Source organism: Aulonocara sp. 'chitande type north' Nkhata Bay, linkage group LG16 (genome assembly GCF_057382095.1).
Source record: "Aulonocara sp. 'chitande type north' Nkhata Bay isolate Kocher_YH1m ecotype deep benthic linkage group LG16, A_spYH_male_GT1.1, whole genome shotgun sequence".
NCBI classification, from domain to species: domain Eukaryota; kingdom Metazoa; phylum Chordata; class Actinopteri; order Cichliformes; family Cichlidae; genus Aulonocara; species Aulonocara sp. 'chitande type north' Nkhata Bay.
In genome coordinates this window covers 31,551,828-31,568,475 of record NC_141359.1, presented here as the reverse complement: position 1 = coordinate 31,568,475, position 16,648 = coordinate 31,551,828, and the positions used below count along the sequence as shown (strand labels likewise).

General features: G+C 41.8%; 1 protein-coding gene across 1 annotated transcript in view; it reads right to left on the bottom strand.

Annotated features, from left to right (window-relative positions):
• Positions 1 to 16,648, bottom strand: part of clasp1a (cytoplasmic linker associated protein 1a) — a 98,139-nt gene that overhangs the window by 31,995 nt on the left and 49,496 nt on the right. Inside the window, exons 9-21 of the mRNA XM_086266743.1 lie at positions 15,370 to 15,507; positions 14,959 to 15,032; positions 14,041 to 14,133; positions 13,777 to 13,922; positions 11,315 to 11,450; positions 11,150 to 11,220; positions 8,475 to 8,534; positions 7,922 to 7,999; positions 7,662 to 7,829; positions 7,143 to 7,189; positions 5,449 to 5,619; positions 4,091 to 4,114; positions 229 to 339 (exon numbers count right to left, since the gene is read on the bottom strand). Of these exons, the coding sequence (XP_086122869.1) occupies positions 229 to 339; positions 4,091 to 4,114; positions 5,449 to 5,619; positions 7,143 to 7,189; positions 7,662 to 7,829; positions 7,922 to 7,999; positions 8,475 to 8,534; positions 11,150 to 11,220; positions 11,315 to 11,450; positions 13,777 to 13,922; positions 14,041 to 14,133; positions 14,959 to 15,032; positions 15,370 to 15,507 (1,317 nt within the window). The remainder of the gene's footprint in view (positions 1 to 228; positions 340 to 4,090; positions 4,115 to 5,448; positions 5,620 to 7,142; positions 7,190 to 7,661; positions 7,830 to 7,921; positions 8,000 to 8,474; positions 8,535 to 11,149; positions 11,221 to 11,314; positions 11,451 to 13,776; positions 13,923 to 14,040; positions 14,134 to 14,958; positions 15,033 to 15,369; positions 15,508 to 16,648) is intronic.

Below are 16,648 nucleotides of genomic sequence, written 5' to 3'. Positions count from 1 at the left end.
AAAAGCAACAAAGCGTGCATGTATGGAGGCACACATAAACAAAAACACAAGACTGCACAGAAGAAACACATGTCGAGGGGATGTTAAAGCAGCACACAACAATGAACGTTCAGCGCAGGCTTTGCAGCTTTGTAAAGCCGGATGTGCAAAAGCTGGTTAAACAGCTTCATGCTCACATTTCACTCTAACATCGCTATTTAAGCACGTGCATGAGGTGTCTATACATACGCTGGGACTGTGAGACCACTTTGGCCCGACTTCGCCCCCTGCTGTCCACCACTGAAGAAGAGCTGGCTCCGCCAACGCTGCCCGAGCTCTGTCTCCTTGTGCGAACGCGACCTGGATGAAAAGAAAAAGGGAGAAAGAGCAAGAGGGGGGGTAGAAGGTTTAATAGATGGGAGTGACTGCGGTTCAACCCAGCCCTGGACAGAGACGCTGGAGAAGAAGAAGTCTGAGGAAACAGAATGAAGCAGACCTGGATGAGGAGACAGAGCTGCTCTGAAAACATGAAGGGGAAACAGACACACCTGGCTTTGTTAGTGTTCACAAATAGTTCTCAGTGTTTCTTGTGACCCGCCAGACAGGAAAGGCATTCCTGAATCTGTAACTCGTGCTATTCAGAAAAGGACTTTTTAAAGACCATACATTGAGATAATTCCAATGTTTCATTAAAAATTAACTTAAAAAGTAATTTTTTTTAAGGTAAACTCTGTGTTCATATGTAAAGAAGGGAAATAAGAAAGATCTCTAAGTTCCCTCGCCCACCCAATCAGTAGATAGTCATCATCCATGAGCCTCATTCTGCTGAATGTCTACCTGCTGTCTTAGTGTTGCCTCGTGGTTCTCATAGGAAATCAATGGATTATTGGGTTTATTTCTATAATATTGTAGGGTATCTATGTTGCTTTGATTTTTGCTCTGAAAAAGGGTGTCTTGGGTTTGGAAATGACGTGTTCAGCAGTTTAGTGCATGGCCGCATGTCACTGGAGTGTATTGTGGTGATCGTCAAAGGTTATTTGCTTTGTCTGTTTAGTAATTCCTTGCATTACTTTTCAGTTCTAGAGTTTGGATTCAAAACAATTCTGTGTAATTACAATAAGCTTCCTTCATTCATGGTAAGAAGTGCTGTCACTGTCATCTGTCCATGCAGGCCAACCCAGCTACAAAGCAGCTTTGACAGAGTATGGTAATCAATAACTGGTGTTTTAATTTAATGTGCGTGTTGTATTTTCTCAAGTTTCTAGAGTCCATTGAACATGGATTCTCTTCTATGGTTGTTTATGGTCTCGGTCTTTGATTTCAAGTCTTAATGAATCAAACCTGATGTTCATTTTGGAAATTATTGTCCCATTAGAGTCAAAAAGGACCTTAAAGTATGAGATGTTTTAAGGCAGGACTACCTTGTGATTGACATGTTCCTCTTGTCCCAGCATGGAGTGTCTCAGTCAGATCCACCCCTTGACCAAAACACTAAGCTAGGCTCAAGGCTGAAAATCCCTACCTGACATGAAGTCTCGGATTAACTTATGCAAGCAAAGCTAACCACTTCCTTTTTACCCTAACAGAAACCACAAGAAATATCTTCAGACTTTTTGACCGAGACTTAAAGATAAACAAACACTGAACATCTTTCAGAGCTGCTCTGTGGCTGAAGAAGATTGTATAACTGTAAAGAGTACTCTGATATTTTAAACATGTACACCTTGTTACATCACATATTCTACACAATAATTAAAATGCATTCTGCACTTTTAGACAACATCATAAACCTTCATAATTCCAACCAAGAAGAACTGATAAACTGGAGGCAAAAAGGTTACAATCAGTTCGGCTTTAATTATCATAACCTTCTCAGGTCTAAGTCCTCAGCAATGATAAGTAACCCTAACTGCCACCTTTGGATTTTCCCACATGCTCTCTACGGTCTTGGGAATTGGGGACAAAACAAACATTCAAACTTATATGCAACAAAAATTATTTGCATTGCTGAAAGCTAAAAGGGTAACTGAAAATCCATCCTGCAGGGCATTTGTGGAAGAAAAGCTAAAATATCTTTCTATCCTAACGTTTTATTTTCTGCAGATCTTTTTGCTTTTGATACAAATGTATTTCTGCGATAAAGGTTTTCATCCTCTCACCTCTACAGCCCTGTTATAAAGTGCGAGGTGCAATAAAAGTGAAGACAGCGGCAACCGCCCAGTCTGCAGGTTCACTGAACGATTGTACGATAAGTTATGGGCAAAAGCCAACTCAGCAAGAACATCTAAAGTGTGCTCTTATGCAACACGTCAAGAATAGCACTTGAAAACTGGCGACAATGATAACAGGGATTATACAACATGCTAAAAATAAATCCCCTTGAGGCGTATAGGAAGTGATTAGACTGTGTGCGTTATCTCTTCATATATTCATCGAGACTTACAGCAGATCATAAAAAACCTTATCTGATCGGCCATTCAAACTCATCTACACTAATGACACCACTCAGGTTTTCTGTGGAAAATCACAGAGTGGATTGGATTTTTCTGACTGTTCCTTCCTCTCACAGTTTGCATTTCTTGATCCATGGAAGAAGGCTGAGCTTCTTTATTACACAGTTTCAGGCATTGTACTAGACCGCTGCTGGTACAGTGAGCATCAGTGCACGTCCACCTGCGGCTGCAGGCTCAGTAACAGAACTTCACTCGCTCTCCTACCTGCAGAGCGAGGGCTGCAGAGGCTGACTGCAGCTCTCATTACGTCTCACACTTGGCACGACATTACAGAGCAGCCGTTGTTTACAGCCACGTTTTGGTTTTTATCATTACAGCTCTGACACAATTTAAATGGGTGTAACACTGACTGACTAGCTGAAGCTACTGCCTGTTGATAATGCGTTTCCTTAACTCGAAAACTAGGTCCGCTAGTATTAGAATTAAACTGCAGTTCTCTTTAATGACACCTTTTTAAAAAACGTGCCTGCTTAAACTGTATTAAGGCTTAATGTTTGCATTATTAGGGGTGTGCCTGATTTTTTTAAATGGAAGTGTCTGACTAAAACAAGACATATGAAAATTCTAGGACTTTATCTGGATATTATTGAGCACCAGTTTGTGTCTGTGTTACACTTGTATACAGTCTGCAGATGCGTCTTGATAAAGTTACCTGAAAAGTTCAAGCGTGATCAGATGTGTGCCTTGTGTCTTATTCCCATTACTGTGGACGTTTGTCCTTGGTCTGTCTTTCAGTTTACTGCCTGAAGGTTGCTTTTACTTCCCTCCTTTTCCTTCCATCCTTTCATTCGATGTGTTTTTTTCCTGTGATCTATTTTTTGAAGTCATCAGAATCTAAGTTAGTTTTTAGTTTGTGTCTTTTTTCATTAGCGTTAAACAACACGAGGACACTTCAAAGAGACCCCAAACCTATGAGTGGCACTGGAGGTAGCAACACCGTGACAGGAAATCAAACTGTGGACCCATTTAGTGCATGCCACCCTGCAGCACACCATGAGAACCTTTTCTGTAGAGTATGATACAGTAACAGTGGATTCAACTGCTGTTCAAATTAGACAGCTGATGGATACATTTGGGTCATTCCATAAAAAAAGAAAATCAACCACATCAGAAAAGACCTGAAGCCTCAAAATCAACAGATTTTTTTTTTGTACATTAACTTCAGTATATTGAGTGAAGCCTTCATACTATGACTATTTTCTCAGTTACTGACCCTCAAAGTGCATTTTTGATTCCTCATAACTTCACAAATATAAGATTTTCCACATGAGTAAGCTCCAACTTTACTTATGTACTCTGATGGTCTGTAACGCTGAGAATATTCAAAGTATGGAGGTAAAATTTAGCGTGGTGAAGTTATTGTAGAAAAATGTGAGGGAGTCAGGTGGTAGCCGCTGATTGATTTTTCATGCAGTGACCCGTTTGTTAGGGTTACAGTCAGAAGGAGGAAATCCATGCAGACAGTCCATGCAGAGGTCCACAAAACTAGAAAGACTACTTAGAAGGGATAAAGAGAGGAAAAGAGAGCACAGATGAAGAGGAAATGTAAACATTGTGACATCTGACAAAAGAGAAACACTCATACACACAGTTCTTACCATCACTTTTACCAGGAGTGCCATCTATGGGGCATTTAAGAAAGGCGGTGCAGCAAAGAGTGGGAGGAGAGGCACAGAGGAAGTCATTAGTAGCAATTGAAGCAGCAACAGGCATGAGTGGGTGAGCAAGGGGCCTCATCGTAATTAGTTAGGGTCATTATGGAGCCATAGGGACTCATTGGAGGAGAACAAAGCAGGGAGAGAAGTTTGTGCATGGGGAAAAGATTACACAAAATATCTCATCTATTGGGAGGGAGTGGCTTAAACTTCTCGCATTAGCTTAAACAGGCGGCCATCACAGCAGGGGGCCACTCAGCCTCAACCAATCAATTTGTGTAAAGTGTCAGTGGAGGACTTAAACAGTTCCTGTTGACAGAACAGTCTAATGGCAACATCAGCAGTTATTAATATTCCCAGGCAGCTCCATAAAAGCCACTGATTACAGGAGAAATGCTTCAATAGCTCAAGATGACAGGAGACTAATCTGTTTATTTGGGACTTTTGCTAAACTGCTGCTTTAGTAGTTCTTACTGTAACATGGAAGAGGCTCAGTTTGCCCCTCAGCTACTTGAGCTGCTCTTCTAAACATCATGGCGCCCAGGAAATGCGACTAGTGTCATATTCACCCAACGGCGGGTGGAAATTATGGGGTCAGAGGGGTCACCTTCTTCTAGGGAAAACAGTGTTCTCCTCATTTAACCCTTCTAACTGTAAAATAGAGATGAACTGATTGATCACCCTCAGAAAAACCTATAGCCTTGCTGCTCATCTGTCCAGAAATCTAAGTACCGGTCAGGGGAATGGCATTAACTGTACATTAAATTTAAAAATGACTGTAGTTCAGGATTTTTTATAAAATATCTAGTGGTTTTTCAATGTGTAATTATAGAGTCAGAGTGAGTGATACGAGGCAGATCATTTTTATTAGTACAAGAAATCTATGTTCAAAGACAGAGGCTTCTGAAATGTGGTGAAGCTCTGTAACACATGACAAAAATAATCATATGATGAAACAAACTGAACTCCTGTAATGAAAAACCAGACCTAATTGTAATCAATGCATCTCGATTGTACGATATTGAATAAAATAATGAAAGGCACTGTGTACTGATAAGACTCCTTCACTCTGCAAACTTAAACGAAGGATCTGCAAGACTTCCTCTGTTTACTCTGTGTTGTTTGTTCACTGGGTGAATCCTATGGTTTGTTACTGGGGAGCTATCTGTCCTCGTGCACGTTTACGGAGAGCGAAATGTTTCATTTTGAGAAATAAGAGTGTGAGCAACATGTGCTGAATACCAGAAAGTGGTCTTCCTTTTTGGTTTGAGCGGGTTAGAAGGAGGAGAGTGATCAGTTACCTAAAGAGGCGTAGGACCCTGGTGGAAGAGCAGCTGCAGAGCTGAACGGCGAGGAGGCGGGAACAGTGGACAGACGAGACTTGGCGCTGGAGGCGGCGTTTACGTCGATGTCACTGCGGGAGCGTTGGAGGGATCCTGGAGTGGACGGCACCCTGGATCCCACAAGCTTACCTGTGGCAACACAGAGATGTTACTGTATCATGGCTACCTTATGATGCTTTTACATTTTCCAGTTTCAGGATCCATTTTCTACACTCAGATGGAAGCATGGCTGAACTTCGAAAGCACTTAAACTGAGTTTAAAAGCCAGATTCTGACATCTTTGTTGAATTCTTGTACTCCTTTTAAATCCGTTTTAATTCTTGTGCAAAAAGCTCTGTACTAGCTGTTGTAAAATACTCTGCAACCAACTGTGAACTAAATGTTCTTCTTGCTTTCTTTAGGTTTAATTTCCACTCCATGCCAACTGCCAGATTCTGCACGCATATGTTTTTACAGCACTACATGCATGTTGCACCTAAATAACTTTAATTTTAATTTAAGCTGGTTATGTAGTAGAGGAGGACAGAACAGACAGTTACTAATCAGTACAGAAACATAAAAAACCAGACTATAAGTCGACTTTCAAGGCAGAACAATGTAAATGTAATGTTGGTTGGGGTGGGCATCTACAATAAACCCTTCTGCTGAAATACTGCCACCTTGTGGTGACAGTTTTCAACTGTTTATTTTACTGCTGCAACGTGACTTCCACCATAAATTGAGGTGAATTTAACACACTTAACACAGCTCCGTAATTTAGATGTTTTTCTCTCAACTTGTGTAATCTTTCAGTCTGAGGCATCTTGTATTGATCCTCTAACACCCCATCATCTCTCCACCATCAAGCTCCCCGATTTTAAATCTCAGGAGTTCTTAATCAGCTTGGTCCAGGGGAAATGATAACGTGAAGTGACACAGTGCATGCGACTCAAAATGGAAATGTTCAGTGTATGCATCACTACTGAAACCCAAAGATGATCAGTCTCACTGATCTAAACATAAATCTGTTAAGAGCCAGGGTTCATCATAACCAATGCTCCAATGGGCCACGGCCAGTAAACAGGTTGGGCAGGTTGAATGGCCAACTGCTGGCTTGTCTACTTCAGTGGTCTTTTCACCTCAATAATAGAACGTTTTTTAAGTTATCATTGGCCTGCTTTCATTTTGAAGGAAATCGTTGCTGCAAGACATCATTGTGAGTGCTTTATTTATATTTGTGACTAAAAACAGATGCATTCAGACTGCAGTCAAAGTATTTAATATTCAGCCGCTACAAAAAGGTTGATTTCTGGAGGACCTTCGTCTCTGATGCAGAAATCCTGCTCGCTGGATACACCTCAATCCTCCAATCAGAGTCCTTTTATCAGAGCACCTGATTGATGAGTTTAAAGGTTAAGAGAAGTTTATTTACTGCTGCTTCACCAACCACTCCTTTGTTACCATAGAGAGAGAGAGTGAAGCTGAAGACGTGGATTTCCGCTGCAGAATACTGCTTGTTCACCACTCAAAATATTGAATCAATAAATAATTCCAGCTCTTTAACCTGTGACCTCAGGAATCTGTGCTTTTTGTGAAGCTTTCGATTTGTCTGAAGCCTTTATACAAACTTTATATCCTTTCCACGCTGACGAATCGAATAAAAAGATACTTACTTCTCGTCATGCTTCCTCCAATCACGCTCTTCACAGACAGTGGCCGGCTGGGGGAAGAAAAAAAGACACTTTTTAGAATTTATGTGTATCACAACCTAAGACTCATGATTTATAAAATTAAAATGCGTGGACTCCACTTTGGCGCTATCAAATTCAGGTTCTAGTAAAAGCTTTGACTCATCAGCATCTAAACTGGGATAACCCCAAAGGACAAATGAGTTCAGACTGGAGACCACTGCAGCTGCAGGTCTGATGGGCCGAGCATGAGGTCATTACCCAAGTGCGCTCCACAGGGAGTCTACAAACGGGATTAATGATGGCGATTGATTCACCCACCCGCTGCACATCTGACAGTAATTACCAACATCTTTATCACCATATTCAAAACAGCAGATGCATTAGTGGTTTCATATCACTCAGTGAAATCCAATATGTGTGCTCAAGCTTTGAGGATGCAGGGACACGAGTGCTTCCAGCAGGAGGAGGAGAGTAGGAGCCAAAGAGCAGCGCGGTTCTTACTTCAGACTCTCCTGCGAAGACGACGAGGACCGGTCTGACTGGGGCAGAGACACGATGCTGTCTGAGCTCTTCAGGTGAGACTGGAGGGCCTTCTGATAGGTGGCCTCCAGCGCCTGGAAAAGATGTTCTGCCTCCCGGCTGTAGTGGCCGTGAAAGCCCCAGTAGCACCTACAGGGTGGAAAAAAAGAGAAGAGGCAGTGTAGTGAAAAACAAAAAAACAAACTAAACTTTCTCATTGAATTTTAAGACAGGACACTTACTTTCTAGCGATGGATCTGGCTTCAGAGTCAGCATCGTGGATTCCTTTCTTGATGGTCTCAGTGAGAACTGCCACGTGCCTGGGATAGTAAGGAAACATTGCAAGGAGAAACGGTTAAGACAGAAACGAGCAGTACTGATGATGTGGAGCACAAACAGCTCTCAGGGGAGTTCCTCGTTCCTCTCCTCTCTCCTAGAGTTTGAATCCTCTGCTGATCCACAGGGAATGTAGCCACCCGTGGGGCTTTTCACTCGCTTTTTAAAGTCCCCGCTGCGGTTGCCATGGTTACATATAGGGCAAGCAGGCCCCTTGATGATGATGATGATGATGATGGCTCGCTCAGGAGTCATCAATTTAACGGGCCTCATCAGTGGCTCAGCGAGCCAGCTCAGCTAACTGCAAATGCTCAACAACCTAAATGTCATCATGAGAGAGTAGAAGAAGAAGCTGCATGCACGTCTGCGCCTCAGCAGAATGCATGCACGCACACACACACACACAAACACACTCTCCTATATAGTATGCTTCCAGGAGGAAACAGCAGACTAGCTCACCTTTCCAGTGTATTGGTGTGCCACTCCTGCAGCATGAGGTCGAGAAACTCGTAACAGCGTCTGGAAAGAAATTAAAGTTTATATGAATACGTCTTTAACCTTTTACACCTTATACTTTTTTACACCTTTGGTCACTGAGATTCGAACCTGTCTGACATTTTTAGTAAATGCACCTATGGTATTTATTTGTAAATTCTACATCACCCCGTTCTCGAGTTAATACATTCACAAAGTTAGGTGTCCATGCCACCCACCCGGAGGGGTACCAACAATACCCCGACAGCCCTTTAGGGCTGAGGAGTAAAATGTATAACTGCAAAGTAATTCAGAGTATTTATTCATTCATTATTCATTTCACTGGATTTAAAGTAAACAATAACCTTTCTGTGGCTGAAGCTCCGACTTAAACATGAACTCTCATGCCCTCAAAAATTATCTAAAAAAAACCCAGCGGCATTAATGACTGCATTATGTGTATATATATATATATATATATATATATATATATATATATATATATATATATATATATATATATATATATATACACACACACATACATATACATACATATTAGGGGTGCAACGATATTCGTATCGATATTGAACCGTTTGATACAGTGCTTTCGGTTCGGTACGCATATGTATCGAACAATACAACATTTGTAATTTCTTTTATCAATTTTCCTTCTGACGATGCTGTCTGTGTTGAGCGCTCAGTGAATCTGTGTTCGACTACTCCGCCTAGGCTGCACTGTCGAGCGCAGATCCACTGAGCGCTCAACACAGACAGCATCGTCAGAAGGAAGAGCGCAGGGCACCTCCCCCACCCTCATTCAGTTCTGGCGTTTGGAATTATTTTGGTTTTCATGTGACGTATGACCCTGAAGGTAAGCGAGTCATGGACTAAAGTAAAACAGTATGTTGGATGTGCCATGCAATGCTCAATTACATTGGTGTGAACTAGTGTGCTAGCACAGTTAGCTCGTTAACGTGTTGGCCGTCTAGCCCCATGCACGGGGCGATCGGCGGTAGCTCGTTAACGGAGATTTGCCGTGTTGTGGCGTTAAGGTCATTTCAACGAGATTAACCTGAAAGCACTAGCGGAAACACAACGAATATGACTGCACATTTATGCCGACATCATCCTAGTGCAAAGACAAGTGGAAGCAGACAAAAAAAAGCAAGCATGCTACTAACTTTAGCCGAGTCATTTAGACAGCTGTTAGCACATGATTCTCCTTATGCTGCTGAGAATATAGCCCAGAAGAAGCGGATAGTATAGCTTTTATTTTGGAAAGAGCCATTTCTCTGTAATAAACTCTCTTTTCCAAAGATGAGTGATTCCTCAATCAGATACAGGGCTCGCAATATCGCTAGCCTGACGTCCCGGAGCTAGCGATGTTTTTAAGTCGGGCTACCAAAATCTATCTCTTCCCTGCCCGTCGGGCTATTGTAGGAAAAATATATGTCAATGCTTTTGCATTCTTTCAGAAATGTAGCTGGGTAATTATGTCATTGGCATCGGTGAGCCACTGTCAATATGTGACATATTGAAGTCGCGTTTGAATTTGCGCTTGTTTTTTTGCTTTCACTTTGCAATCGTGCGAACTGTGTATAGAGAGCGACAGCACTGATCTGTGAGTGATGATAATTTGTGCACCAATTCCTCTGACATGGTCTTATTAATCGTTAGCTTACTATGCAAACATGACAAGTGAAATCTCCCGCAGCAAGCTTAAACATGTGAGAGGTTGATCGCGCAGAGAATCGCTGAGCTTATGTGAGTGAGTGTGTAAAAGCATTTCAGTTCTGCTGAGCCAAATAAGACAGGTCAGGGTGAAGAAGTGACAGCCAAAGAAAAGCTTACCACAAAACGGAGAAGTTATGACAAATCAGACTATAAGGCAAAAAGAAAGTGCAGCTTTATGGTTTCATGGACAAAAGAATTTCTGTGGCTGCAATATGACGAGCTAAATAACCAGGGCTGCACATAAGTGGTCCGCAGGTGCGCATTCGCTGTCAAAATAAAAAACACGCACAAGGGTTAGGGTTAAATTTAAAAACTGTACTTTTGAGTTAAAATATATATTTATAATTTTAATAAATGACAAATTAAAAATGCATGAACATTTTTTTGTATCGAAAAAATATCGAACCGTGACACCAAAGTATCGAACCGAACCGTGAATTTTGTGTATCGTTGCACCCCTAATATATATATATATATATATATATATATATATATATATATATATATATTAATGCCTCTGAAAGTAAATTCATTTTAATGACTAAAGCACTTCGCCCTCAGACTGCTGGCTTACTTGTGGTTCCTAGAGCATTTAAAAGTAGGATAGGAGGCAGAGCCTTCAGCTTTCAGGCTCCTCTTCAGTGAAACCAGCTCACAGTTTGGATGTGTATATGTGTTTGTATATTTACACACACATACGTAAAGTGGCTTTTTGATATCTATTTTGTTTTTATCTGATTACTCCCCGTTCTTGAGTTTTTACATTTTCTCTTTTTTTCCTAAATTTTTCTTTCTTTTTAATCTTGATTTATTTTTCCCTAAATGAAAATCAAGTTTATTGGAAAACAAATAAGAAAACTGAAATTCTTGTCTTTTATTTTTAACTTGCAGCTGGTGTGTTTTATTTTGAAAGGCATTCTTACCGTCTGACTGCGACTGATTTGGAGGTGCAGTTACTGGTGATGATGGGGATGAGCCGTGGGTAATGTGTGTGCTGGGAGAGAAGAAAATGTCAGGAGGGATTATTTCTTCTGACAGATCTGCGAGGATCAGTTATTTGCATGCAGTAATGCTCTGAGATCACTCACCCTGAGGATGAGACGGATGACGGCCATCCCGGACGTGGCCATGACTTTGGCACTGTTGGGCACGAGATTCAGCAGGGTTGGCATGACGCTCTCGGCCGCGTGGTCAAACTTGTTACCGAGAATCGATGACAAATATCTGGCAGAAAGAAAGAAATGGTTACAATGCAAAAAGCTTTCAAAGACAAACTGACAGATTGGCAGAAATACAGAGAAGTGAGTGAGGGATGATGGGAAACGTCTGCGTTGTGTTGGCATTAAGAGGGATGATAGGATACATATAGGTCTCATCTATTCATCAGCCTCCTGCTCTTTCAGTGCCTCTCTGCTCTGTTCCACCTCATCAGGGCCGGATTAAACTCGGGATGATGGATGTTTGTAAGTCCAGAGTGATGCTGCAAGACTGGTTTTCATTAGCTTAAGCTTTTCACTGTATAACCTCATCAGTTACAGATCCATGTTAATGTCAGCGCTGCTAATCAAAGCCATTAGAAGCACGTTGATCAATGAGTAAAAACTGAATGACTCTCATTACGGAGCCCTAATCCAGAGAGAAACCCATGAAAATGACATGAAATGCAATCACTTGTGATTTAATGAATCATCCTGACATGTACTCTGCTCATCTGGTCACACCCTGATGACAAAATATTCAGTAAAGATGAACTAAAAGTGAGCCTTTATAGGCAAAGGTTTCAATTAGACACTTAAACCTCTTGTTTTGTCATACTGACAGTTTCACAGCTGAAAAAAAAAAAACTATCTGAAGATTAGACTATGCACTTCACTATCAGGTATACTGACAGGGCGGTCATAAACATAATCAGACCAATTGAGCCCAGCCAGGCAGAGAAATCTAAGCAGTGTCTCATGCAGAAAGATTCTGATCTTAAGGTTTTTTGTAAAAACCCCTCTGCAAACATTAATAAAAGCTGTCACCACTGAGGCGATCGTGACTCAAGAGTTGGCAGCTCGTCTTGTAATCGGAAACTTGCCGGTTCGAGCCCCAGCTCGGACAGTCTCGGTCGTTGTGTCCTTGGGCAAGACACTTCACCCGTTGCCTACTGGTGGTCATTACCGGTGGCGCCAGTGTCCGGCAGCCTCGCCTCTGTCAGTGCGCCCCAGGGCAGCTGTGGCTACAATGTAGCTTGCCATCACCAGTGTGTGAATGGGTGGATGACTGAATGTAGTGTAAAGCACTTTGGGGTCCATAGGGACTAAGTAAAGCGCTATACAAATACAGGCCATTTACCATTTATCATTTACCACAAGGTGGCAGCGTTATACCAGAAAGTCAAATCATGTTTACAAACTCAAAGTGTTTTCCAATCGAGGCAAACAGATCAAAACACCAGTTTTACAACAATAAAACAAGACTCGAATAAATACAAAAGCATAAATAACAATAAACACTGTAAAAATTAATAAGCATTAATTGTTTATAAAGTTTTTGAAAAACCCTTTCAGATGCTAATTCAGATGCAGTCGCCAATGCAGATGGAGTCGCATGTTTAACTTGGGAGATGTTTGTGTTGCTGGATGCACTTCCTGACACAACCTTGTTTGTTTGGGCCTGGGGCTGACACTCAGAGCACATATGATTCCTGAAGCTGGGACTGGGTCTCCTCCCGCTCTTAAACCAGGGATGTTCACGCATAAAAGCATTGTTAATTACCCTCAGGCTTTCATTTTATTTAACTAATTATTTTATTATTAAAATAAATTAATTGTTACACATTTAGATTATAAAAAGATCATTTAAAAAATCTGCTATGACAGGAAAACCAATCAACTCAAAGAAGAGAAAGAAAAAAAGCTAATTCAGTTTTTCTGTCATTTACTTAGTTCTTTTTCTTGCCATCCAGGGTTTAAGGACAACTATGTTTAATTTTTTAAGGTACATATTATTAATACTGTTTTTAAAAAGTCTTCAATTAACTACAGCTTTAACAGAATTTGAAGAAACAACAGCTGCAGTGAGTCAACCAGGGAAATAATAAGAAGAATTCAAAAAGGAGGTCTCTGAAAGAAATGGGAAAAGAAAAAGAAAAACAGCAGCTCACTCACTGGTATAATTCTGCTTCCTGGTGGTGAACGTTTCAGAAAACAATTTGCAGGTGACTGATTACAGCAGGTACTTATACCTAATGGCCAGTTGACAATTTACATAGGTGCCAGCTTGCCAAAGGGTCTGAGTCAGCCCACTGGATGGGTTTACACAGCATGAAATAAATCTTCATGTGCATATTATAACAACAACAGACTCGATGTATGTGGAAAAACTGAGATGTTGTTGAAATCTCACTTATTTGTCTGAATACATGTCATTTCATCTGTTCATCATCTGTTTTTTTAAATGTTAAATTATTCTATAAAATTGTTCCCAGACATATGTTGATGTTGCAGGTGGTTAAGGGTGTTGCAAGGCTTCTAAAATCTCAGTCAGTAAAGTCTTCTTGTCTTACCCCAGCGTGATGCAGGCCTCTCGGACCACCTGGGAGCGCAGGTCTTTAGCTGACAGCTTGAAGGAAGCCTCAAGAAGTCGAAGCTGCTGAGGGAAACCTTCATAATCAGTGGCCCCCGCCAACATGAGGGAACGGACCTTCTTCAGCTACAGAGGAATGAGAAAAGAGAAAAAAAATGTCATGATCAAATATATATTACCTATCATCTTTATATGTAAGTGTGTGTGTGTTTTAAAGAGGACACATGTGCTTCCAGAATCTCACCGCAACCACTCGGTGCTCCCAGTCATGTTTGTCATCAGACAGCACTTCTCTGATCTTGGTCAGCTGGTCCTCGAGCTCTCTGTTAGAGTAGATCTGTGCACAACGGGACAGGAAGGGAAGCCACAATATTAGCAGGACTTATTTCAATATGGTGCACCAAAGTGACTGACCCCAAATCACCAGACTGTGCAGTTCCTCTAATGTCCACTAGAGGCTCAGGCAGTGAATCAGTCCCCACGTTATTAAAATGTCCAACTTTACAGCAGAAATAAACATGTTTACAGACTGATACAAAGACTGTTTTGGTGCAATGTTTTAATCAAGGCTTAAAGTTTGCATTGTCGGGGGCGTGGCTGTAGCTGCTAACTGCCTGTGAGGCTTTACCTCAGTTAATTGGAGTCCCTGAACTGGAGCTCTGCAAGGTGTTTGTGCTGTTGGAGCCTTTTGAAACATTTTTAAAGCAATAATCTGATTACTCTAGATAACCAATTAGCTAGCATTAACTGCCTTCCTACCCCACCCTTTTGTCTCAGTGCAGCCAAGAGCAATAAAGCTAGAATTATATCAGTTTTTTAAATGCTGTCTGTTTTGATTAAACATCCAGGTGGTGTGAGATGAAACATCGTGGATTCATTAAAGTCAATCTGACATGACATCCAGAAATCATGAACGCCTTTAAGTCATGTGGAAGTAGTTTTAAGGCACTTCATGATTCAGCTGTTCAGGTATTTTCAATAAAGCCAAGAATCCCAACCACATGATGATAGCAACCTGTGCTATCATCATGGTCCAAGTATTTTGGACCATCACACAGGTGTGGACCAATTACCTCTAACACTCCTAAAGCCACACCCTCTGGGAAATCTAACTACCATCATACTAAAGCAAGGTTTCATATGGAGAATGTGGCCAGCTCACCTGGACCGAGGGCACGTCTTCAAAGGCTTTAATGAAATCCTCTTCATCAACAGCACCAGCAGCAGCTTCTTTACCTTTGAAAAATATACATAAGGCATTTTAAATGGTATTCAACAGCATCTTTTAAACTACGAATTTGACCAAAGAACAGAAGCCTTGGTTCAGTCATTAACAACCTGCTCTCAATGCAAGCACATCTATGACAAACGAAAAACTGCCGTCAAACAAAGATTTCTTTCTAAAACATAACGAATCGCCAGCCAACAGAGCTCGGCTGCCTGAGGGTAAACTGTTATGACCCAGGGTTAAACTAAAATGTGAATAACTGTTCATTAAATCAGAACAAATAGTGACTTTCAGCGGCAGATTATTTATTCCCAGCACTGAGCTGAGCTTGAACCTCTCCCTCACCCGTGGGCTTTGGCGTGGTGGCTGAGCTGGGTCTTCTGACAGAGCTCACTACAGTCCTCCTGCCACTGGGTGGTGCTTTGGAGGAGGAGGAGGAGGACCGGCCTCCGTCCACAGAGTCCTCATCCTCAAAGTTCTTATCTGCAAAAAAGAAGAAGAAGAAATGAGAAAGGGTGTAGGTGACTTAGGCTTTCAATATAGGCTGGCTGACTGTGAGAATTATTTCCCGTAAGGATCAATAAAGCACCGTTCAGTCATCGTTCAGAGGCTGAAATCATTCTCTTAAGTGTTAAACAGCCCTGAGTCATTGCTGCGTTGGATAACCTCTCAGGGGGGAGAGTGCAACACGGGCAATCTGTCAGGTGGTGTATGTATCTGTGCACGTTTTAATCATTCCATCCATCTGACTCTAATCTGGTTTGGCAGCAGTGCACACATGGCCCCCGGCGTCACCTGCCCAACGTGACCACTCACACGAGGGATTAGCCGGTGGTGATATCCGCCAGCTGAGGCACGGAGATAAAGGCGGTGTTTGCAGCCATGATCATGACCGCTGTCTGAGGACATTTAGAGACATTAACTTGCTGTTTAGGAATCAGGTTTGTGCCTTGTCTTTTATTTGTGGAGCCACGTATAATAAACTGATACATAAAATAGAAGCTTCATCCGCACAAGCTGCTCCCTGCATGAAAATCATCATCATGACCAAGAAATACAAAACATGACAGGGACAAAAAGGCAACAGGTTGGCAGACATGAGACGCACAGAGCCAGAGAGAGCAGAGCAATAACAGACAGACAGGAAGCTGTGCAGGGCGAGACGAGCGCGGCGAGGATGAAAATGAGGACAGATAAATGCATCGTTCTTACGAGGGCAGATTTTCTTGCACATCAGCTTCCTCAGCATGTCTCGGCAGCAGCCTCTAACACACACTCTCGCTTTCTTCAGGCATCTCTGTCGAATGGATTGTGTGTGGCTCCGGCACACTCCCAGACAAACCAGCCCTCTCCCTGAGGTGTGTGTGTGTGTGTGTGTGTGTATGTGTCACAGTAACATCACTGCTGATGCTGTTGGACTAAAGGCTCTAAAAACAGGGAGGGGTCTGAGGTTATGAAGCATTTTGTATTTACTGAGCACAGTTCCTGTACGATGACCACACTGTCGTGTTTAAATGCAGTTTCTCAAAAAGAAGTCAATAATGATGAAGCTTTATCTGCTGCTTATCGAAATGCAGGTCTCGGGGGAATCAGAGATGCTCAGACCTTCTTTATCCAGCCTCGT